This window comes from Kogia breviceps, chromosome 2 (genome assembly GCF_026419965.1).
Source record: "Kogia breviceps isolate mKogBre1 chromosome 2, mKogBre1 haplotype 1, whole genome shotgun sequence".
Classification (NCBI taxonomy): domain Eukaryota; kingdom Metazoa; phylum Chordata; class Mammalia; order Artiodactyla; family Physeteridae; genus Kogia; species Kogia breviceps.
This window is the reverse complement of record NC_081311.1, coordinates 25,668,069-25,692,569: the sequence shown is the minus strand read 5'-3', so window position 1 is coordinate 25,692,569 and position 24,501 is coordinate 25,668,069. Positions and strand designations below refer to the sequence as shown.

Sequence of the window (24,501 nt, the reverse complement as noted above, 5' to 3'; positions counted from 1 at the left end):
AAGTGAGCTAACTGGCACGAAGGGCCGCCCACCTGGTACACAGCAAGCACTCTGTAAACGGATGTGAAGCTTTCCCCGAAGCTTCCTCCAGACCCGCGTGTGCTCGTAAGTGTGTACACACAAGCGCCTGTCTGCCTTTAAGGACCAAGACTGCATCTTCTGTCTCCTCCAGCCCTGGCAGGCCCCCCGGGACAGAGCGTTCCCTGGGTGCTGTGTCCACATGAGGCGCACACCCACGTGTGTGTATATGCACACACGTGCACGCGAGTGAGTGTGGATTTGTGTCAGGGGAACCGAGGCCGATGGTCTGCGTGGTGTGTGGATTTATGTGACTGAGCCATGCTCCCCCCTCATTCTCTCAGGCCTGGCTTGGGGGCTTTGGGGGGACGGCGCTGGGAAGACAGGGACCAGAAGCTGAACTCAGAATGGTTATCATCTGGAATCCCCTTCTGGGATCTTGGGGTGGGATAGGGGAAGGGGAGGAGGAGGGCTGGTTCCCTCCCCGAAGTGAGGATATTGGGAGACACATCTCTATGCACATCTGGTTGCTGGAAACGTCAGAGACTGGGATGCCGTGGAGTGAATGAGAGCAGGAGGCTCCATGTGGAGATTAACTTGGCCGTGAGGGTGCCCATGCCGCCCACTTCCTGGCACTCTTCTTTGCCCACCTCGTCACTGTGGATTCATTCGGTCTGCCAGGGAGCGGCAGGACCTGCTGTACGCGTAGCCGAGCCCTCTGGGACAGATGACTGGGTGCTAACGTGGGCCCTAACCCTAAATGACAAAGGCATGTTCATGGGGGCTGCTGCAGAGGTCATGGAGAAACTGACCAGGGTGGAGTGGAGCGTTCATGTGTAGGGCAGAGGGGACCGAGCAGGCTGGCCAGCTAGCTGTGGCCCAGTGAGGATGGCTGCACAGCCAGATAGATCTGAGTTCAGAACCCAGCTCCACCACTTACTCACTGGGTGACCCTGGGCAAGTTATTACCTCTCAGAGCCTCTGTGTCCTTATCTAGAAGATGGAACTAAGTGATCTGTACTGCTGCATAACAAATTACCCCCAAAGTTAGTGGCTTCAAACAGCAAACGAACAAACATTTAATTATCTCACATTTTCTGTGGGTCAGGAATCTTGACACGGTTTAATTAGGCGCCTTCAGCTTAATGTCCCTTGTGAAATTACGGTCAAGTTGTTGGCTGGGGCTGAAGGCTTGCCTGGAGGCGGAGCCACATCCAGGCTTACTCACATGGTGACTGGTGGTCCCCGGTCCCTCGCACATGGGCCTCTCCACAGGGCTACCTTACATGTCTGGCTTCCCCAGAGGGAGTGACCTGAGAGAGGTAAGAGAAAGTAACCAAGAGAGAGGCCAAAGGTTTTCTTTTTTAAAAAATTAATTAATTAATTTTATTTATTTATTTTTGTCTGTGTTGGGTCTTCATTGCTGTGCATGGGCTTTCTCTAGTTGCGGCGAGCTGGGGCTACTCTTCGTCGCGGTGTGCGGGCTTCTCATTGTCGTGGCTTCTCTTGTTGCGAAGCACGGGCTCTAGGCGCACGGGCTTCAGTAGTTGTGGCACGTGGGCTCAGTAGTTGTGGCTCGCGGGCTCTAGGCTCAGGCTCAGTAGTTGTGGCGCACGGGCTTAGTTGCTCTGCGGCATGTGGGATCTTCCTGGACCAGGGATCGAACCCATGTCCCCTGCATTGGCAGGAGGGTTCTTAACCATTGTGCCACCAGGCGAGCCCAGGCCAAAGGTTTTTTATAACCCAGTCTTGGGAGTCCCGTTCCATTACTTGAGCTGTTAGAAGCTAGTTGCTAGGTCCATTCCACACCCAAGGGGAGAGGATTACAAATGGGCTTACAGGATTACAAGGGGACTGCCTGGAGGTGGAGGTGGGGATCACTGGGTCCATCTTCGAGGCTGCTTCCTACAGATCCCTAACTTTCAGGGCTTGGGAGAATGAGAAAAGGTTGTACAAGAAAGGAATCTGGTGCCTGATATAGAAAAAAAAAAAAAAAAAAAAACCCTCGCGATTTTTCTCCTTCTTCCTGCAGGCAAGTGGGGAGTGCTGGAAGGTTCTGGAGCAGGCAGGGCTGTAGTCGGACATGGAATGTGGGCTCTTGGTGCTGGGCAGTGAAGGAAGCTGTCCCTTTGGTCCCCTCTTTCTCTAATTTCTCCACAGGACACCAGAAAGGGCAAGGCACCAACTAGGTGCTCCTTGGACACTTGCCAGTTATCAGTGGATTGAAGAACTGAACAGTAGCAGTTCAGTCCACGGCTTTTATTGAGCACCTGCTATGTGCTCTGAGCTAGGCCCTGGGGAAAGAGCAGTAAAAAAAAAAAAAAAAAAAAAGACAATGGTCTCTGCCCTCGGGAGGCTCACAGCCCATCAGGGAGACAAGCAAATAACCCTGAAGCCTTTCCTAGCCAGAGAGCTGCACCACAGAACACAGAAAATGGTCTGAGTGACTCGACCTCTACCAAGGATGGCACGTGCCCAGAACCATTCTGGGTGTGAAGAAGACAAGTCAGTGCATTACATATAGTGGGTGCTTCAAGGCATTTGGGCTTAATTCTGTGGAGGATACAGAGTTGAGAAAGGCTGCTTGGGTGATGGTTGCTCTCTTAGGGGCATATGGGATCCTTGGACCTGGTCTGGGGATCAGAGAGACTTCTGGGAGAAAGCGGGCTTTAAAAGGGTCTGAAGGAAGAGTGAGAGAAAGGCAGGTTTATAGGTGGGAAGGAGGAAGGAATGGTTCCCAGCAGAGAAAGGGGCTTGGGCCAGCCCTTGAGGCTAGAGGCAAGTGAGGGAGGTGGACCCCTTGAGGGGGAACCCAGAGAAATTCACATCTGTGTAGTTTTACATTCATCTCTCTCACTCAGGGCCCTCCGCCACCTGCTCTCCCGCATCTCCCAAGCTTTTCCCACAGAGTGAGCCCTGTTCAGTGACTGTGTGTAAACTAGCCCCAAGTCAGGACCACCTTGGCAATCCGGGATTAGGGTGTTCGGGATAAATTAAAATAGAAGTGTCTGGCCTCCCACTGGGTGTAAATGAACAGATCCTTTCCTGTAGTGGTGGTTGTTGCTTTTATAAGAAATAATAAGACCTTATGTTGGAATCAGGTGTTAAAGTCTGAAACATTCTTTCACACCTGTGAACTCACTGGGTTCTCACAGTGGGCTGGAGAGGTGGGCAGGGCAGCTATGATGACCCTGTTTCACAGAGAAAGAAATTAAGGTCCAGAGAGGTGAAGCACCTTGCCCAGAGTCACACAGCAAATCTGTGGCATGGCCAGGTTTTGAAACCATGGTCTCCTGCCTCCAGGGCTTGTGCTCTTTGCCCTGTCCTGTACTGTCCAGAAAGTGAGGTAAGCCTCCCTCACTGGAGACGCAAATGATCATGTCAGCACTGGTATTCAGGTCCACAGGCTCAGAACATAGTGGGATCCTGAACATAGTGGGATCCAGCTGGGCCTTGAAAGATGGGTGGGATTTGGAGAGGTGTGGGTGGGACAGGAAGAGAAGATATGCAGGTCAGGGGAAATTGCTTGAGCAAAGGTGTAGGAGAGCACAGATTGATGTCAATTGAAACAATAATATAATTATCAGCGACTATTATTAATAATTAATAGAATTATTAATAACTATTATAGCAGCTACTTACTAGATTAGGTTTTTTTTTTTTTTTTTTGTGGTACGCGGGCCTCTCACTGTTGTGGCCTCTCCCATTGCGGAGCGCAGGCTCCGGACGCACAGGCTCAGCGGCCATGGCTCACGGGCCCAGCCGCTCTGCGGCATGTGGGATCTTCCCGGACCGGGGCACGAACCCGTGTCCCCTGCATCGGCAGGCGGATTCTCAACCACTGCGCCACCAGGGAAGCCCTAGATTAGTTTTAAATACAGCATCTCTTTAATCCTTGCAAGAATACCAGGAAGGTCTGCCATGGTCCCTATTTTACAGATGAGAAAAATGGGGTCTCAGAGTTGGGTTTGGAGGCAGCAGGCCTGGGTTCACATCTGGGCTCTTTACTCTGGCTGGGTGACCTTGGTGAGTAACTTCACTTCTGAGGACCTGTGTCATTGGGGGTGTAATGAAGACACTGCCTGTTAAGCCACATAGAGGTTGGTTATTGTCAACTGTCATTGTTCCCTCCCTCTCTCCTTGGCAGCCCAGCTCAACGCAGCCTGGGCACCCGGGGCTCTGCTAGGCTGGTTCTGGGGCAGAGTGTGGGTGGGGGCAGCAAGAAGGTCACTCTGGAGGCTACATTGTATCTTGGCATCTCTGCCTGGGACCCCACCGAGAGGCAGGAATGTGGTCCAGAGCTGGCTGAGGGTCACCCGGAGGGCTGGCCAGGCTTGTGTCTGGCAGGAGGAATGGGCTGCCGGGGTGGGGTGGGGGAGCTTCCGGTGTGTCAGCAGCAGCCTTGCCTGACGGGGTGCTCCCACTGTGGCTCCCGAAACGCCTGTAAACCTGTCACTAAGGGGCGCCTCCCTGGGAGCTCTGCTGGGAGCAGATGGAGAGATTGGGGGTTCTACCCAGGACCGCTGGCCACTGGGAGAGCAGTTGTGCAGCTCACAGGCCCAGCTTCTTCAGGCCCTTTGCTGTGGCTGCTCCCCTGGCTGGGACTGGCCAACACCTCCTCCACACAGCCTTTCTCCACTATGCCTGCCATCTTGGGCTCCTGGGGAAAATGAGCTCTAGTGTTAGCTGCTGAGTAGGGCAAAGGACCCTGGATGTGGCTTTGGAAGATCAGGGTTCAGGTCCCAGCTCCGCCACTTAATTGCTGTGTGACCTCAGGCAAGTTGGTTAACCAGTCTGAACTGCAACTCATTCATCCATAGAATGGGGATTTTTAAGGGGTCATGGTGTATGTTAAAGTATAGGGAGGGAGCCCTGTCCCCAGCTGTCCCTCTGGCCCTTGGCATCAGAGCTGTGCTCAGGATTAATTCTCATTTTGCTTTCTCTCCTTCCTCACCCAGGATCATAACACCAGCTGAGATGGAGGAGGGAGGTAGCAAAAGCAGGGACAGCAGGGCTTGGGGAGGGGGAGATCACCCTGGTCAGGGCTGCCACTTTGGATACCTGTGAGGCTTGTATTTCTTATTGTAGTCCACGAGAATGGCGCCCCCTGGAGGCATGCAGGGCAGAGCCTACATGGCTGTACATGGCGGCCCTGGCCCTTGTTCAAAGAGGAGTGATGAGGACTGGGCTAGGGCCACGGTGGTGGGGAGGACAGGAGGGGGCGGGGCCCAGGGATGTTTATTTCTTTTTTTTTTTTTTTTTTTTTTTTTGCGGTACGCAGTCCTCTCACTGTTGTGGCCTCTCCCGTTGAGGGGCACAGGCTCAGCGGCCAAGGCTCACGGGCCCAGCCGCTCCCCGGCACGTGGGATCTTCCCAGACCGGGGCACGAACCCGCGTCCCCTGCATCGGCAAGCGGACTCTCAACCACTGCGCCACCAGGGAAGCGCAAGGGATGTTTATTTCTGAGGTGGGATTGGCAGGTTGGATGTGGGGTGCTCAGACTCCACTGGGGCCTGGGAACATGGCGGGGCTGGCGGGTTAGGGTCAGGAATTCAACGGGGGCCTGCTGAGCAGCAAGTGACCATGGTCCATGGGCAGGAGATACCCAGCAAGTCAGAAAGGGTTTTCACGTCGCTCCCACAGAGGTGGCTCAGTGGGCAGAGACCACTCTGTGGGCAGGAAGAGGCTGGCACAGGACTCAGCAGGCCCAGGAATCGGTGAAGGTGCTTTGCAGCTGCCAAAGTACTCTCTTCAGACCCACAGGAGACAGGGAACAGCACCGCCACTTCACAGAAGTGGAAGGAACTTAAGGCTGAGAGTGGCAGGCCCAGCCAGGCTTTGGGGGTCTCCCGTCAGATGGTCCAGTTCTAGGATCTGCCTGTGGTGGGATGCTGGGGGCTGTGGGTCAGAGATTCCAGCCCCCCTTTCCTCCCATCTTCATAAAGACCTGGTTTGTTAGTCATTGTTGCTGCTTTTGAGGTATAATTTATGGACACTAACATTCACCCTTTTCAAGTGTATATTTTGGTGAGTTTTGATAAATGTATAATTTGTATAACCAGTACCGCGATTACGGTATAGAACATTTCTGTCGCCATAAAAACATCTTTGTGTTGCTTTCCTCTTCCCCAAACTCCGATACCCACTGATCTTTCTACGTCTGCACTTCTGCCTTTTCCAGACTGTCATACAAATGGAATCAGACTGTATGTAGCCTTTTGAGCCTGGCTTCCTTCACTTAACATGCTTTTGAGGTTCCTTCTTGTGGTGTCATAGTTCTGTTCATTTTTATTGCAGAGTAGTATTGATTGTGTCGATGTACTGTGTTTTATTTATCCATTCGTCAGTTGGAGGGCATTTGAGTTGTTTCCAGTTTTGGGTTATTATGAATAAAGTTGCTGTCCATTTGCGTACAGGTCATTGTACAGGTGTCTTCATTTCTCTTGGGTAAGTGCCCACGAGTGTGATTCCTGGGTCATATGGTAGGTGTTTCACTTATAAGAAACTGCCAAGCCATTTTCCACATTGGTTGCACCATTCTGCATCCTATCAGTGATGGATGAGGGCTGTGTATGAAAACACGGTTTGCATTTCCTTGTCTGGCGGCATACACACATGTATTGTGGAGGCAACATAATAGAATGCCGGGTATTCCCCTGTGTGCTACATGAGATGATTTTAGGTGGGACGTGGATGAATATGTTTTTCATATTTTATCAGTTATGACCATATTTAAAAGTGCATTTAAAAAATGTATCCAAACCCATGCTTTCTTGGCAATTAATGCTGAATAGCTAAGACCCTGGCTCTGCAGTCAGATTGCCTGGGTTTGGCTCCGAAAGCCCCATCCTGCTGGCTGTGTGACCTTGGGCAAGCCACTCAGTCTCTCTGAGGCTGATTCATCATCAGGTAAATGGGCTTATACTGTCTGTCCCTCCTACCTCATCAGTTTGCTGTGAGGGTGAAACCAGTAAGTATACGTAAAACTCTCAGTTCAGAGCCTGGCACGTGTTAGCGCTTGATGAATGGCTGCCATTATTATTAGATGTATGGCCCATATGTAGTAGATGTGTGTTCTGTGTGTACTGCCTTGTGCATCCATGTGTATATGAGTACATGTGTGTGCACACACTACATGTGTAAATGCGCGATTCCTGGTCTAATGGGTAAGGGCAGGAATAAGTCTCTTTCCCTCCTCTGTCTCCTAGGTTCGGGGTTACCCTCACGTGCTCACAGGTGTATGTGTGTACCCGTGAGCGTGCCTTTTTCTGAGGTCACTCGTCTGGGTTCACACTGGACCCCCAGGGACCAAGGTTCCCCCATTCCCATTCTCCATCTGTTCGACTGTCAGCCAGGGAGGCCGGGCCTGTGCTGCCCTCACCCACGCAGTACCCTCCCTGTGGGTGGGAGGCCCTGGGGAATGGTCCTTCCAGGGCCTGGGTCTCTGGTCCCTGGGTGTCTTCACCATATTTGCCCTGAACCAATGTTTCCTGGATCTTTATCCAGGGCCCCGGGTTCCCAACTGGGATAGGCAGGAGGGAGAGGAAGTGTTTTGAAGGAAGTTGAGGCCCTGCAATTCGTCCAAGGATTCTGAGTGGAGGCTGCAGTGGGGGCCCCATAGGAGAGGCTCTCATCAGCTGCCGGGCTCAGCAGGTTTAAAAACTGCTTTATTGAAATATAATTGACACACACTAAACCACAGGTGTTTAAGGTGTATGACTGGATAGGTTTTGACATATGCACATACCCATGAAGCCATCACCACAATCAAGATTGGTGAACACATCTGTCACCTCTCACTCCAAGTATCCCCTCCTGCCCCCACCATCCCCAGGTGTCCACCAGTCTGCTTATTATCACTCTAGCTTAGTTTCTGTTTCATAGAATTGGTACCGGTGGGACAGGGTGGAAGGAGAGGAAGGGTTTTATTTTTTACTTATTTATTTATTTATTTTTAACATCTTTATTGGAGTATAATTGTTTTACAATAGTGTGTTAGTTTTTCCTTTACAACAAACTGAATCAGTTATACATATACATATGTTCCCATATCTCTTCCCTCTTGCATCACCCTCTCTCCCAACCTCCCTATCCCACCCCTCTAGGTGGTCACAAAGCACAGATGTGATCTCCCTGTGCTATGCAGCAGCTTCCCACTAGCTATCTAATTTACATTTGATAGTGTATATATGTCCCTGCCACTCTCTCACTTCGTCACAGCCCACCCTTCCCCCTCCCCATATCCTCAAGTCCATGCTCGAGTAAGTCTGTGTTTTATTCCCGTCCTACCACTAATCTCTTCATGACATTTTTTTCCCTTAGAGTCCATATATATGTGTTAGCATATGGTATTTGTTTTTCTCCTTCTGACTTACTTCACTCTGTATGACAGACTCCAGGTCCATCGACCTCATTATAAATAACTCAGTTTCATTTCTTTTTATGGCTGAGTAATATTCCATTGTATATATGTGCCACATCTTCTTTATCCATTCATCTGTTGATGGACACTTAGGTTGCTTCCATGTCCTGGCTATTGTAAATAGAGCTGCAATGAACATTTTGGTACATGAGTCTTTCTGAATTATGGTTTTCTCAGGGTATATGCCCAGTAGTGGGATTGCTGGGTCGTATTATAGTTCTATTTGTAGTTTTTTAAGGAACCTCCATACTGTTCTCCATAGCAGCTGTATCAATTTACATTCCCACCAGCAGTGCAAGAGGGTTCCCTTTTCTCCACACCCTCTCCAGCATTTATTGTTTCTAGAGTTTTTGATGATGGCCAATCTGACCGGTGTGAGATGATATCTCATTGTAGTTTTGATTTGCATTTCTCTAATGATTAATGAGGTTGAGCATTCTTTCATGTGTTTGTTAGCAATCTGTATATCTTCTTTGGAGAAATGTCTATTTAGTTCTTCTGCCCATTTTTGGATTGGGTTGTTTGTTTTTTTTGTTATTGAGCGGCATGAGTTGCTTATAAATTTTGGAAATTAATCCTTTGTCAGTTGCTTCATTTGCAAATATTTTCTCCCATTCTGAGGGTTGTGTTTTGGTCTTGTTTATGGTATCCTTTGCTGTGCAAAAGCTTTTAAGTTTCATTAGGTCCCATTTGTTTATTTGTGTTTTTATTTCCATTTCTCTAGGAGATGGGTCAAAAAGGATCTTGCTGTGATTTATGTCGTATAGTGTTCTGCCTATGTTTTCCTCTAAGAGTTTGATAGTGTCTGGCCTTACATTTAGGTCTTTAACCCATTTTGAGTTTATTTTTGTGTGTGGTGTTAGGGATTGTTCTAATTTCATACTTTTACATGTAGCTGTCCAGTTTTCCCAGCACCACTTATTGAAGAGGCTGTCTTTTCTCCACTGTATATCCTTCCCTCCTTTATCAAAGATAAGGTGACCATATGTGTGTGGGTTTATCTCTGGGCTCTCTATCCTGTTCCATTGATCTATATTTCTGTTTTTGTGCCAGTACCATATTGTCTTGATTACTGTAGCCTTGTAGTAGAGTCTGAAGTCAGGGAGCCTAATTCCTCCAGCTCCATTTCTCGTTCTCAAGATTGCTTTGGCTATTCGGGGTCTTTTGTGTTTCCATACAAATTGTGAAATTTTTTGTTCTAGTTCTGTAAAAAATGCCAGTGGTAATTTGATAGGGATTGCATTGAATCGGTAGATTGCTTTGGGTAGTATAGTCATTTTCACAATGTTGATTCTTCCAATCCAAGAACATGGTATATTTCTCCACCTATTTGTATCATCTTTAATTTCTTTCATCAGTGTCTTATAGTTTTCTGCATACAAGTCTTTTGTCTCCTTAGGTAGGTTTATTCCTAGATATTTTATTCTTTTTGTTGCAATGGTAAATGGGAGTGTTTTCTTAATTTCACTCTCAGATTTTTCATCATTAGTGTATAAGAATGCCAGAGATTTCTGTGCATTAATTTTGTATCCTGCAACTTTACCAAATTCATTGATTAGCTCTAGTAGTTTTCTGGTAGCATCCTTAGGATTCTCTATGTATAGTATCATGTCATCTGCAAACAGTGACAGCTTTACTTCTTCTTTTCCTATTTGGATTCCTTTTATTTCTTTTTCTTCTCTGATTGCTGTGGCTAGAACTTCCAAAACTATGTTGAATAAGAGTGGTGAGAGTGGGCCCTTGTCTTGTTCCTGATCTTAGTGGAAATGGTTTCAGTTTTTCACCATTGAGAACGATGCTAGCTGTGGGTTTGTCATATATGGCCTTTATTATGTTGAGGAAAGTTCCCTGTATGCCTACTTTCTGCAAGGTTTTTATCATAAATGAGTGTTGAATTTTGTCAAAAGCTTTCTCTGCATCTGTTGAGATGATCATATGGTTTTTCTCCTTCAGTTTGTTGATATGGTGTATCACATTGATTGATTTGCATATATTGAAGAATTCTTGCATTCCTGGGATAAACCCCACTTGATCATGGTGTATGACCCTTTTAATGTGCTGTTGGATTCTGTTTGCTAATATTTTGTTGAGGATTTTTGCATCTATGTTCATCAGTGATATTGGTCTGTAGTTTTCTTTCTTTGTGACGTCTTTGTCTGGTTTTGGTATCAGGGTGATGTTGGCCTCATAGAATGAGTTTGGGAGTGTTCCTCCCTCTGCTGTATTTTGGAAGAGTTTGAGAAGGATAGGTGTTAGCTCTTCTCTAAATGTTTGATAGAATTCGCCTGTGAAGCCATCTGGTCCTGGGCTTTTGTTTGCTGGAAGATTTTTAATCACAGTTTCAATTTCAGTGCTTGTGATTGGTCTGTTCATATTTTCTATTTCTTGAGAGGAAGGGTTTTAAAAGGGGTGGAGGCCCTGCAGTTGCTCCGCGGACTGCCTGCATTTTTTTAAGTAACTGGCTTCGCTCAGCGTGATGATTTTGTAATTCATCCGTATTGCTGCTGCTGTCAGTAGTTCATTCCTTTTTCACTGCTGAGTAGTATTCTGTTATACAGACGTACCACATTTGTTATCCATTCACCCAGCGGGTATTTCTTCTTTTATGCTCTCTTTTCTGCATATGTACACAGCCCTAAACAGTGTGTGATGTTACCTTTCACCAGTGGTATTTTTTGAAAGCAAGAGGCAAGCTCTTTCTGAGCCTGGCCTGAGCCCAGTGGGCACCTCTTCTAGGTGGGGCACCTATATCCAGTGCCACACTTTGCTCTCACCTCAACTGTCCCCTTCCGTGGAATGACCTCCCCTGCTCTGTGCTATTCAGGGGTCACTCAGCTTCTTCGGGTGGCCTTCCCAGACTGTCTGGGTCTCCTCTGAGCAATTCCAGCCTTCACTGCTTGGTGGCTTTCAAAGACCTTGAGCACCATTCTTGGTTCCTTAGTGAGTGCAAGGTGAGCCCCGCCTTGTACCACCCTCAACTCGTGGGCCTGGCATGCAGGAAGCAACTCCAGAGAGGCCAAGGGGCTGATGCTCAGGGTATCTGGCTGGCTCTGGATGCTTGTGTCTGGGGCCCTTTGGGAAGGAGGAAGCAAAGACGCAAAGTGATGCAAACCAGTGCAAATACTGGACCAAAGTCTGGCCTTCCCGCCTCCTGAGATTCTCCCCTCCTTCTCTCCTCTCTGCCTGTCTTCCATCCCCTTCCTGGAAATCCCTCCCCTCTCTTTAGGGAGGGGAAGGCCTCTGGGCTAACCAGGCTTTCTGTATTATTAAATTCTTGCCTTGGAGGCGCCAAAATTTGAAACATCCCGATGGCCTCAGTCACATTCTGTGGTTTTCTACTTCCCCACCCCATCTTCCCCATCCTCTGTGTCTCTTCTCAAGAAGACCGGATGGGCAGGAGCTGCCCTTCCTGATGGATGAGACACAGATCTTGGGGAAGAAATGAACCCCCCACCCCGAGCCCCCAGCTGCCAAGGCTGTGCATTAATGCTACCAATGCTGCTGATACATGGCTTATTCGAGTCACGGAGTGGAGGCCACTTATTGTGCCAGAGAGGGGAAGTGACTTCCCCAAGGTCACATGGCCAGTCAGTGACAGACACAAGCCACCTGGCACTACATCCCATGTTCTTTCCTCTCTCTGCCCTGTCTCCTGGATGCCAGCCTCACATGTTTGTAAAGTGCCTTACGAACCAAGCCCTGTTTATGGAAGAAACCACACTGCCTCCCTGGCTAGGGGTTCTTGAAGCAGATCCGAGTTCCTGGGAAGCCTGGGCGAAAAGGCCTGCCTGTGTCCAAGATGTTGTGGGTATGGGCAGCGTAAGGCAGGAAGGCAGCCTGGGGAGGAGGGAGGAGGGGCGTGGCTCCGGAGGAGGGAAGAGATGGGCATGCTCCTGGGGCTGACGCTGCGGAGGCTGCCTCACCCACCTTCCTGGTCTCCAATGGCAGCCCCGTGGTCATGTGTTCACTGCAGCTCAGCCTTGTCAGTCCAGATCCAAAGCCTTCTCCTCCTGCTCCCCTCCTCCAGGAGGCCTTCCTGCGAAGTGACCTACCTTTTGGTGCTTATCACTGTCTGCCATTTGTATTGCAGTTTCTGTCCCTGTCTTTCTTACCTCCCTTCCTGGACCGTTGGCTGCTTGAGGACAGGATCCATGTATGTTTCATGCCTTATCTTCAGTGCCTAGGACAGGGCTTGGTATTCAGTAGATACGTAGTGAATATTTGTTGAGTAAAAGAAATGGTGGTGGTAGTGAGTGACAGTGAATGGTGTTGGATGTTGGTTGTAAACGATGGCTTATCACAATGCTAGAGGGCGGAAAGTAAACGGTGGTAAATACTGGTGAGGGGCGGTAGATGGTAGTTGGTGGTGGTGGTGGGAGGTGATGGGTGGAGGGTGGGGGCAGATGGTGGGAGGTGATGGGTGGGGGCAGACGGTGGTGGGTAGTAAATGGTGGTAGGTGGTGAAGTGGGAAATAGCAGTAGATGGTAGCAGGAGAAGGAAGGGGGCAAAAAGTGGCAGTGGTGCTAAGGGGCAAGGATGTTGGAAATCCTGGGCAGTGGTGACTTCTGCTTATGCCCCAGCCCTCTGCCCTTCCCTCGGGGGACCCTGGTCCAGCTCTTGGACTGTCAAGTTCTCTGACGCTGTGGGTTGTTCCTTTGCAGACTCCATCGGGGGCCCCTTCCCTGTCACCTCTCACCGATGCCACCACAAGCAGAAGTACGGCCCGCCGGTGCTGCCCGGCGGGGGGCTTCCAGCCACGCCGCTGCTCTTCCACCCACATACCAAGGGCTCCCAGATCCTCATGGACCTCAGCCACAAGGCCGTCAAGAGGCAGGCCAGCTTCTGCAACGCCATCACCTTCAGTAACCGCCCGGTCCTCATCTATGAGCAAGTCAGGCTGAAGGTGGGACCTCCCTTCCTGTTCCCATCACTGCGTCCCCTGGGGCCTCTGGACTTTCCTGCCAGGCACTGCCTTCTGCTAACGGCCACCACTACCCCCTGCCCCTTCGCTTTCCTCTCTGCCGCGCTTCTACTCCTCTTTATCCCTCCTCTTTCTCTCTCCCCCTCCTTACTCCTTTCTCAACCTTCCCTGTGTGACAGAGAAGGAACGGGAGAGGGGAGTGGCCATGGGGAGGTGGTGGGAGGTGAGAACTAGCTCTCACTCGACGGGTGGGGGGCTCCTCGGGGAAGGAGAGGAGCCCGAATAGCGGGTGAGCTGCGCGGTGTGACTCCCCATAGGAGTCTGTCTGGGGGTGGTCTGCAGAGGAGGGCACAGCCCCTTCCCCTTGGGCTCACTGACGGTGGGGGAGAGGCTGGGCTGGGGGCTGTCTGAGGCCAACCCCCTGCCGCCCAGATCACCAAGAAGCAGTGTTGCTGGAGTGGGGCGCTGCGGCTAGGCTTCACGAGCAAGGACCCGTCCCGTATCCACCCTGACTCACTGCCCAAGTACGCCTGTCCCGACCTGGTGTCCCAGAGCGGCTTCTGGGCCAAGGCGCTGCCCGAGGAGTTTGCCAACGAGGGCAACATCATCGCCTTCTGGGTGGACAAGAAGGGCCGTGTTTTCTACCGCATCAACGACTCGGCCGCCATGCTCTTCTTCAATGGGGTCCGCACAGCCGACCCGCTCTGGGCCCTGGTGGACGTCTACGGCCTCACGCGGGGCGTCCAGCTACTTGGTGAGTGCCCACTCCCTCTGGCCCCTTAGGTACAGGGCACACTTCTGGTGCTGTGGTCTGACTCGACTTGGTTCTATCAGGCATATGCGGCTCCCTCCCCCACTGGTAGCAGCCCTGGGGCTGAGGAGGCACTGGGACAGCTCTGGGGGCCTTGACGTGAACTGCAGAGCATCCCTTCTTCCAGGCCCACAGCTGTGGCAAGTGGAGCTTGGCGAGATTTCTGCCCTCTGTGGTCTCTCAGGTTGTGCCTTTGAGCGGTGTGTGACCTCCATGGTCATGTATGGCAGCCTCAAAGACCCCCTCACCCCCAGGAAGTAATTAATATTAATCATCGTAACTATAGTTTACAGAGCACTTACTGTGTGCCAGGCACTTTGTTATTGCCATTCTCGTAGCAACCCTGGGAGGCAGGCTCCCTCACTGGGCCCCGTGGAGGTGAGCCTCAAGCTCAGGGAAGTGGTCATTGGCCCTAGGAGGCGCTGCAAGGGTCAGCCCCAGGTGAGCCCTGGCCCCTGGGCTCTGCAGCCTTCCAGGAGGTCCAACCCCACCTTAGTCCTTTTTGCAGGGATATGGGTGAAAGGGGTAGGAGGGGACAGCAGAAGGCACGAGGGGGGCTAAGACTCTTCTGGCTGCTTCTGGGCCCCCAGTGTGAGCAAGGCTACTACAGGGGAGTGAGAGGGCAGACATCCTGTGGGAGGTGAGGAGGAGGGGCATTAGAAAGTATTCTCGGGCTGCTAAAGTACCAGGCTTCCTGGCAAGGGCACACACAGACCCTAAAATTCCAGGGCTGGAAGGGGCCTCAGAGTCTCAGACTTCCTTGGGTCTCACAGCGAGTTGGTGGCTGAGGTGGGGCTGGAATCCAGGTCACCTGACTCCCAGTCCAGGAATCCCATTTTATTGCACTTGAGCATGTGTAGGCAAGTGTGTGTGCATGTGCACACATAGACCGGGTACAGGTCAACCCATTGGCAAATTGGCTATGTCTCCAGGAGGATCCTGGATGAACCTCAGCTTTTCCGTCTGTAAAATGGGTCGGTAGGAAAATTAAATCCAACTAAAGAGGCTATGAGTAAAGTGCCCAGCATAGTCCTGGGTACCAAGCCGATGCTCAAGCCAATGCTTGCTCTTCCCATCTCCCATCCCTGCAGAGAAAACTGCCATGGAGGTGGTGGAAAAACGTTTTTTCTTTTTGTCCTTTCTGACTTCAGAGCCTAGAAACAGTGAAGCTCTTTTTTCTCAAAACACTTTTTTGTTTTTTTAAAGATTTATTTACTTTTTTTTGGCTGCGTCAGGTCCTAGTCGTGGCACGTGGGATCTTCACTGAGGCATGCAGGATCTTTCATTGTGGCGTGTGGGCTTCTCTCTAGTTGTGGTAGCGGGTTTTGTCTTCTCTAGCTGTGGTGCACAGGCTCCAGGGTGGGTAGGCTCTGTAGTTGTGGCACTCGGGTTCCAGAGCTCGTGGGCTCTGTAGTCTGCAGTACGCAGGCTCAGCAGTTGTGGGGCGCAGGCTTAGCTGCCCCGCGGCATGTGGGATCTTAGTTCCCTGACCAGGGATTGAACCCGCATCCCCTGCATTGTAAGGCGGATTCTTTACCACTGGACCACCAGGGAAGTCCCTCAAAACACTTTTATTTGAGTAAAAAAGATAGTTAAAAAGAAAAAAGACTGTGAAAGTATAAACAAAGAAATGAGTAATGGTTAGCAGTCTTTCTGTGTGAAGGAGGGATCCCTGTCTTACCCAGCTAGTTTCCTCTCCAGGGTGGAATCTTGTGCCTGGTGCGTACAGGACCCTGAGGAATATTTGCAGGGTGGGTAGGGGAGAGTGGTGGGATGGATTGATGACTTGTTAGATGAAGGAAAGGGTTGGGGGTGTGGCTGAGGTAGACCCAGCCTCACTCACAGACAGCCCCAGGCTCACTGGGAGACAAAGCAAACACTCCAGAACAATCAGGGCATAACCCAAGAGACAACAGTAAATCTCTGAACACTGTGGTCATAGGATCTCATCCATTTGCCAAGATGGTTTCCATCCAGTTATCTCATTTAACCTCTTAGCAGCTGGCCCTGGAGGGAGTGATTATTATCCCCATTTGTCAGGGAGAAAATTGAGGCCCATGGAAGGCCTGTCCTGTCCGTGTATGGGTGTGGCAGAGCTGGGACTTGAACTGGGTGTTCTGATGCCAAAAGTAGTACCTTTCGCATTACCTGCCCCCTCCCGATCCGCTCTCCGCCCCCCAACAGCCACCGCGGTGGGTTTAAGCAGGAAGTCAGAGGAGGCTGAAGTCAGTGTGGGAGGATGGAGTCTAGGAAGGCTTCTTGGTGGAGGAGGCTTAGACTGGGCCTACAAGTTCCAGGAGGGTTGGGATGGGGGTGAGGATGAAGGGGACATACTGGGTGAGATGGGGCTTCCAAATCTCAGGGGCTGAGGGAGGGGCTTGGAGAGGAATCTTGTAGGGCCCCACCCTGGGGCAGAGCCCAGGCACTGACCTGGCCCAGCCTCTTTGACTATAAATGGGTTTTCACGCAATATTTTCAGTTGCATTTGGATTTCCTGTCAGCCTCCTCTCTGTATACCCAATAAGGCCAAGGCCCAGCTGATTCCCGTCACAGCTGTAAATCACCATAATCCCTGGGCATTTAAAAACACTGATTATGGCCCCTAAAATGAATTTGCAGATTAAAATAGCTCCTCGTTTTGTTCTTCCTAAATTGATTTTTTTTGTGTGAAGAAAGGAGAGACCCACCCAAGTTATCTTCGGAGGTGGGCCTGCTGCTCTATGCCCTCATCCTGTGCCCCTGCCCCCGGGACACACCTGCGGCCCTGTATAGTCTCAGGGTCCATTTCCCTCCCTCTCCTCCCCACTTCTCATCTCCCCCTCTCTCCTCACCTGCCACGTCACTGCACCTGTGTCTTTCTGGGCCTCTCCCCGCCTTCACCCAGATCCCGCCGGCTCCTCTGCTTTCCCTCATCTTCCTCCTCAGCTGAGTTTCTCCTCTAAAGAAGTCACTCTCTGTCTTGGGGGCTCTGAGGATGGGCCTGTCTTTCCTGGGGTGATTGTCCCCCCAAACTTGGCTCATCTTTAGAGATTACCTGCCAGGGGATTACCTGCCAGAGGCCTGGCCCCTCCCCTCTTGCCTCCACCTGGAACCTGTGGCCAAAGCCCTCCAAGCTCCTCAGCCCAGAGACATCCTGGGCTCCCTGACACATAGTAGGTCCACAAGTCAGGCTGTGGACACATTGGCCGTCTTCCCGCCACAGAGTGGAGGTAAGGGCTGGTGTCTCTCCCTGATTGACACTTCCAGGTGGGGTCCCCATCCCCGGCCCCCAACTGCCCTAACCATCACCTAGGCCCCCTGACGCCCGTGCCATGGCCCCAGCAGACCTGCTTCAGGCCTTCCAGGCTCCCTGTTACGCTGGGGTTCACAGCAGATCACCCTCTTCCCTCCGGGCACCCTGGCCCAAGCCCAGGCTGGTATCTCCAAGAATAACAGCTTCCTACCTCCAGGAAGAAGGACCTGCCAGCAACTAAATAAATACAAGTTTTATGGGGTGATTAATACTTGGAGAGATAAGTTCCTATCCCAGTTTTCAAGGTCTCCCTCCTCCTCTCAGAAGTGTTGGTTCAGGAAGAGCAGCTGTGGATCCTGGCAGAAAGCTGGTGAGCCAGGAATCCATTTGTAGGGTGTTCCTGTGCACCCCGCTGTGCCCACCACAGCCTAGGTGCTGTGCAGGGGTCGGAGGAGACACTTGAATTGGAAACCCAGCCCCTCTCCTTAAAGAGTGTTTATATTGGGGGACATGCCATATGACTGCTCTGAGGTGACCTAAATCCAATACTACAAAAAAGTGTGGCTGAAGAATAAAACTGGGGGGGAGGGTGCAGCTGGGGAGCAATCCAGAAGGACTTCCTGTAGGAGATGAGTTTCAAGTCAGAAACCAGGGGAGGTGAAAAGAATGGACTGGTTGAGGAGGAACAATTTAGGCCAGACAGGAGGGGTGTGCATTGGCACAGAGGTGGGCAATTGGCGGTCAGTCGGGGAGCAGATCCTTCAGGGGATGGGATGAAGTGGGAAGATAGTGGACGACTTGTGGAGAGCAGGTGTGTGCGGGAGCGGGTGTGTGCGGGTGTGGGTATGCTCATGCATCACAGAGGAGAGAGCCAAGAGAGGAGAAAGTTTCCAGCAGCTTCTTGCCATCAAATTTTTCAGTAAGAGGAAATGTGGCCCAGAGATGGGGAGGGGCCTACCCAAATTCTCCCAACTAGTCAGAAGCCAGGCTGGGCCTGGAATTCAGACCTCCCAGCGGATGTGGGCACAAGTTCAGTGTGAGAAGACTTATTGTCACATCAAGATGTCTGTGGCTGAGCCCAGGAGGGTGTTAGGAGGCCATTAGGGGGGCTCCCAAGGACTCATGATGTCATCCTAGGTCTTGGTAAAAGATCCCACCTGCCTACTGAGGAGAAGGATGTACAGAGACTCTCAGGGTAGCTTTCTGGGGGCCAGGCTGCTGCTGCACCAGTTTCTGGGGTGGTGGGCCAGCCTGGCTGCTCCGCATTGAGAGGCCTGGGCCTCTCCGTAGATAAGGCCTGGGGTCAGGTCTCTGTCCCGGGTGTGCCTCAGCTTGTGGTACAGAGCGTGAGGCATCCTGGCCGGCTGAGGACCACACTGCCATCTGGGGCTTCCGCTTCCCAGGCTAAACCAATATTTACCTTCAGCTGTGGCTGCCAGGGGCTGAGAGGCAAATATTGGCTTAAGGAGCCCGAGCCAAGCTCTTGGGATGGAGAAAGAGCTGAGGATGCTGATAGTGATTTCTTCCTTTTTGATGGTTTTCATTTCTTCTTAGTTAAAAAAAAAAAAAATCTTGCTATTCTTTCTGCTTCGGAGACTCTTCCAGGTGCTTCTTTTTTGCTCACCTCAAATTCTGCCAGTTATATCAAGGCCCAGTACCAAACCCTCCCCTCCACCAGGGAGCCTTCCTTGACTTACCGTGTTCTTCGTGACCCTTCCTCTTCCTGAAGCGAGTGGAGGTCTAAGCAGTATCAGCAGTTCTGCATCATCATGTATTGTCCTCTTTAAGAATACAGTAGAAATCCTCTTTGTCTGTATTATAAAGAAAGTTATTACTGTACCTATTTTGCAGATAAGGAAACAGAGGCTCAGAGAGGTCTGATAACTTGTCCATGGTCACACAGCTTGGTGGAGCTGGGACTTGAGCCCAGAAGTGTGGGCTACATTAACTCTCAGCTTCTCTAAATATGAGTCTCTCTGGTCTCCCTATTACATCTAGATACCCCGCCAAGGGTGGGGATTTTGGCCCCCTTATGTCTCCCAGAATAGAGCTTGTGAGAGCTCCAGGCATCAGGGATCAGCCATATGTGTTGGGCACAGATAGGCCACCAGGGCCCCGGCAGAGTCGAAGAGGGGCAGTGGGTGCCCAGCGTCCTGTTTCAGTGGTGAGGGTAGGTCTGCCTGCCTTGTAGTTCCCTGAAGGCTCCTGAGGGCTTTGTTTGATTCTGTTCTTCACAGTGTGCTCTAGTTTTCTACCAGAATGAATATATATAAAGTGCAACCATATATAATTGCCAATATTTGACTGTTTGTAATGTCCAGAAATGGCTATTTTATGTGTTTCCATCTAGTATCTCTTTGGCCCAAGATATAGTTCTGGGGACCTTGGAGAGACCTGGTGGCCCAGAGTGGGGTGTGTGTAGGGGAGGAGCTGGGGCCTTGCAGTATTGGGGACAAAGCCGTCATTTCAGAAGCAGGAGATCTGACTGAATCGACTCCACTTGGCCATTCCCTAGCTTTGGGCAAGTCTCTCAGCGTCTCTATGCCTCAACCGCCTTGTCTGTTATTTGGACATAATTATACATGCACCATGTACCTCACAGATATTCTGTGAGGCTCACATATGTAAAAGTGTTTATACAAATGGGAAGGGCTGTCTTTTTCGGTTAAAAAAGAATATCTAGAAACACCACCAAAATAGACAATCCCCTGCCAGTTTGCGCCTTGGAAGAGGGAGCCTTAAAACCAAGTCCCTGTGTCTGGATGAAAGTCAAACCATGCGATCTAAACTGTTTCTTGGAACAAGATCTGTGGTTCTCCAGCTGGGTTCCTTGGAGCACTGGGATTCCACAGAGGCATCTCTGAGGCAGCTGAGTGGCAGGGCTCTGTGGCCGCCTCTTAGACTTTAAGCAGAGTTTTCCGTTCCATTGGATGAATGATTCCACTGCTTGAAAAAAAAAAAGAGTTTGAGAACCACCAGACCAGATGATTCTGAGAATCTATACATCTAAGATCCTGTGGCTTGAAGATTCTATAAACCGAAGAGTCTATGACTCTGAGTGATTCTGGGACATCCTGCCCTTCCCTCCCCGAGCCTCAGAAAGTGTGTGTGTTTCTCCTAGCTTTCCCGTGGTTGGGTTTACATGGAGAGTGTGGAGGTGGTGTGGGCTCAGGGCACTGCCCAGAAGGGTGGAGAAACCCCTCGCCCATCCAAGCCACGTACCCGTCCTCCTGGCTCCTTTGCCTGCTCCTTGCCAGCTGCGGACCGGCAGGAGGATGTTTGTGGACACAGTAAATGGGTTGGCGCGCCTTCCAAACAGGGGCCGGCAGAGATCTGCCAGGCGGCTGGGCGGCTGCAGGCTGACCCGTGGTTAAAGATTATCCAGCGCTGCGGATGTGCAAATCTAAACAAACAAGACTTGGGCTGACGGCAGGCCCTGCTTCAGAGGAGCCTCTGCTCCAGTTCCCAGGCCCTGCCTTGGTTACCCCGCACTGGCCGGCAACGTGTGGGGGGCTGAGTGGGTCTCTGGGCGGGAGCTGGCCCTGGTGCCCTCCGCCTGGCGCCTCTTCCTCCACTCCTTTCCTTTCTCTTCACTGGTTTTGCTCAGACTTTCTCCCCAGACATTTGCTAATGCAGTTTTCCCACCCGAGGGGCTCTCACTTCTGTCAATCCAGACCCTCTTGTCCTTCAGGGCCTGGGTCAAATCTTGTTTTTCCTGAGATGCCGTCTCTGAACAACTGTGACTGTTAGAAAAACTTTCCTTGCATGGATCCAGGTGTCCTGTACCCACTCCTTGGGGCCCCCTCTGAGCCTTCTCTTCTTTAGGATAAATCTCCCTTTTAGGATAATGCTGTCCAACTGAGGCTAAGAACTTCTGTTTCAGAGCGAGTCAAAGTAGAGGATAGATGGCCTTGAGAAGTGGTGAGCTTCTTGTCCCCAGGGGCATTCTAGCCAAGGCTGGGTGAGAACTTGGCAGAGAGAAACAGATTTCCTCATTCTCCTCTGAGGTCCTGTCATACCTGAGACACTGAGAATTTTGTAACAAAATTGTACTCAAATATTTTCATGCCTCCAAGCTTCAAATCTCCCAAGGGCTACTGGCTTCCCAGGGCCCAGGTCCTGGCTCTCCCTCTCCTTAACCCCTGCCCACGGCTGGGCACACAGGGGCGTCAATGAGTGGGTGCCCTGAGTGCCACCCTGAGGGGAGGAAACCCTGGCCCAGGCCTCCCTGCCCTTTGCAGGGCCTGGCTCTTTCTGCCCCCGGGCCCAGGGGATCTGCAGAGCTAGCGCCAGGCACCAGATGAGGCAGGAGCTGAAGACTGACGAGTTCTCTCCTGAAAGATGGGACACGAGAGGGGAGCCGGCTTTGCAGCTTCTCCCGTGGCCCTGTGCCGCCCCTCCCCTATCATAAACACCTCCAAGTGGGCAGCTGTGCGTCCCAGCCACGGATTAAATAACTTGTTGCTTGGGCTTCCCTGGTGGCGCAGTGGTTGAGAATCCGCCTGCCGATGCAGGGGACACGGGTTCGTGCCCCGGTCCGGGAAGATCCCACATGCCGCGGAGAGGCTGGGCCCGTGAGCCATGGCCGCTGAGCCTGTGCGTCCGGAGCCTGCGCTCCGCAACGGGAGAGGCCACACAACAGTGAGAGGCCCGCGTACCACCAAAAAAAAAAAAAAAAAAAATGTTGCTTCAAATGTGGGGCCACCCCACTGCTTGGGGGTCACAGGCTGGCCCTCCGGGTCTTCCAAGCTGTACCCCAGGGCGCAGTCCTGGGCGGAGGGTCGGCCCATGGTTGTTCTCCCCTGGCTTCGGGGGCCCGGACCCTTCCCTGACCTCCAGCTTGATGTGGACTCACATCAGGGTGATGTGACCTTTGCCGTCCTCTCTGTGGAGGGTGCTCTGGCCAGTTCCTCCATCTCAGGTTTCATCTATTTCAGGGCCCCCGCGCAGCCGGCCACGCTGATGGGATGGTTATTTTGGAGCTTGCTGGTGGCCTGCAGCTGCTTCTGACCCCGAGGGGTAGAGGGGATGGGAGAGAAGACAAACTTGGGCTGGGCACTGGCCCCAGAGATTCCATTTTTAGCTGTTTCCCAGCATCTCCTGTACCTCCTCTCCTAACTCCTGTGATATTTCAACAAAGGCCAAAAGGATCTCTTTCCTACCCCTTCCCCCCCCCTCTCTCTTCGCCCACTGTTTCTCCTTCTTTCTCTTCTTTCGTCTCTAATCACCGTTTGTAGCTTCTCCTTCCTGGTCTTTAGTCAGTAATGTCATTCAGTGATTTTGTCCTGGGTGCTTACCATGACTGATGGAAAGTCCTAGGTTCAAAAAGTTAGTTGTCTGAGCGCAGGTGGACCTGACTTTGGTTGATAAACTCAACCTGAGCGAATGGTAATAACTGACGTTATCAAGTATCCAGGCGCCAGGGGCTTCTCAAGCTACCTCTGATCCCTGCGACAACATCGCAAAGCAGGTATTAGTACCCCTGTTCTCACGGTGAGTGATCGGGGGCTGGAGGACAGTTGCTTACCCACAGGCCACCAGCCAAGTGCTGGATCAGACAATGAAACCCAAAGCCCATGCATATTCTTCTGAACCATGTAGCATGAAACCAATAACAATGGCTCATATTAACCTCGTGATTATCATGTGCCAGGTACTCTGCTAGGTGCCCTAGGTACTGTATTCCACCTCATCTTCTCAGCATCCCTTCCGAGGGGAGTATTAGGGTCCATATTTTATACCAGTAAGTAAATGCTGATGTCACTGCTGAAGAAGAGAGTCCCAGAGGGGTGAAGCTATTTGCCCAAGGTCATACAGCCAGGAAATGGCAGAGCTAGGATTTGAACGCAAGCTGATGACTTCAGAGTCCTTGCACTTAACTATACTCCTGTCTTGCCTACCAGTATATGGATTTTGTTAACCAAGAAACCTAAAATACTTTTAGGTTGCATTATTAGAAGTATAGTGTACTTATCAGGGGAGGTGTGATGGCCGCATTGTGCCTTGAGCTGGTCAGGGCACATCTGGAATACTGAGTCTGGTTGTGTTCATTGCCTAAGAGGTGGGAAGGTGTGTGGGGAGTCTGAGTATTCCCTGAGGAAAGCTGTCCTCAGTGTGGGGCTGAGAGGCAGCCCCAGAGGTAGTAGGTATAAATACAGGGAGGTTATGACTGAGTGAGCCCTAGAAAGTAAACTGTATAAAGAGCAACACATGATAGGTGTGTGTTTATATGTACAGATTTGTGTGGAGTGATCGTTTTATTTAGGTTGATACGCAGGCTACTCATTTTCATTATCTAGCACTTTTGTATAAAAATAGCAAGTAATTTGTAAACACTGCCAGAATATTTTCTAGCTGGTTTGTAATTTTTTTTCTTTTTTTTTTTGCGGTACGCGGGTCTCTCACTGTTGTGGCCTCTCCCGTTGCGGAGCACAAACTCCGGGCGCCCAGGCTCAGCGGCCATGGCTCACGGGCCCAGGCGCTCCGCGGCACGTGGGGTCTTTCCGGACCGGGGCACGAACCCGTGTCCCCTGCATCGGCAGGCGGACTCTCAACCACTGCGCCACCAGGGAAGCCCTGGTTTGTAATTTTTTGAGAGTTATTTTGTTTGTGTTTGTTGTCGTGGTGGCGGTTCTTGTGTTGATTTTTATCGTAAGTGTAGATCTGTAAATTCAATTGCAGTATTTAAAGCTTCAGCATGACACCTTGTGTATGTGAGAAGAGGGATTTGAAGGAAGATGCCTTGAAGAGTGAGTTGGGTGGCAGTTGTCAGTTGTGGGAATTTCTTTTCCTATGGGGTATGTGATTTTGTCAAAAGGAAGTATTTCTCCCAAAATTGGGAGTAGGCAAACCACCAATCAGTTAAGCTTTGTGTGTATGCTAGTTTAAAAAAGATAATATGTAACATAATGTTAAAAAGAAAAAAAAAGCTTTTACGGTGGATTTTGTAAATTTGTTACAGGGTAACCTGTTTTCCAGCTGTGATCTTACCACTTCAAATGGGTGTAATTTGAATAAATTTTGTATGGTAAAGGATCAATAAAATGACTTTTTTAAGAGTTCATAAAAAAAAATACAGGGAGGTAGATTTCAGTTT

General features: G+C 50.8%; 1 protein-coding gene across 5 annotated transcripts in view; it reads left to right on the top strand.

The window, feature by feature from the left end:
• NEURL1 (neuralized E3 ubiquitin protein ligase 1) overlaps positions 1-24,501 on the top strand; it is an 84,849-nt gene that overhangs the window by 50,645 nt on the left and 9,703 nt on the right. For 4 of the 5 annotated variants that reach the window (XM_059054348.2, XM_067024752.1, XM_059054349.2 and 1 more), the window contains 2 exons: positions 13,103-13,344; positions 13,795-14,116. In XM_059054348.2, coding sequence (XP_058910331.1) covers positions 13,103-13,344; positions 13,795-14,116 — 564 coding nt within the window. Of the gene's footprint in view, positions 1-12,530; positions 12,594-13,102; positions 13,345-13,794; positions 14,117-24,501 lie in introns of all 5 variants that reach the window. The other variant, XM_067024751.1, reaches the window with a different exon arrangement.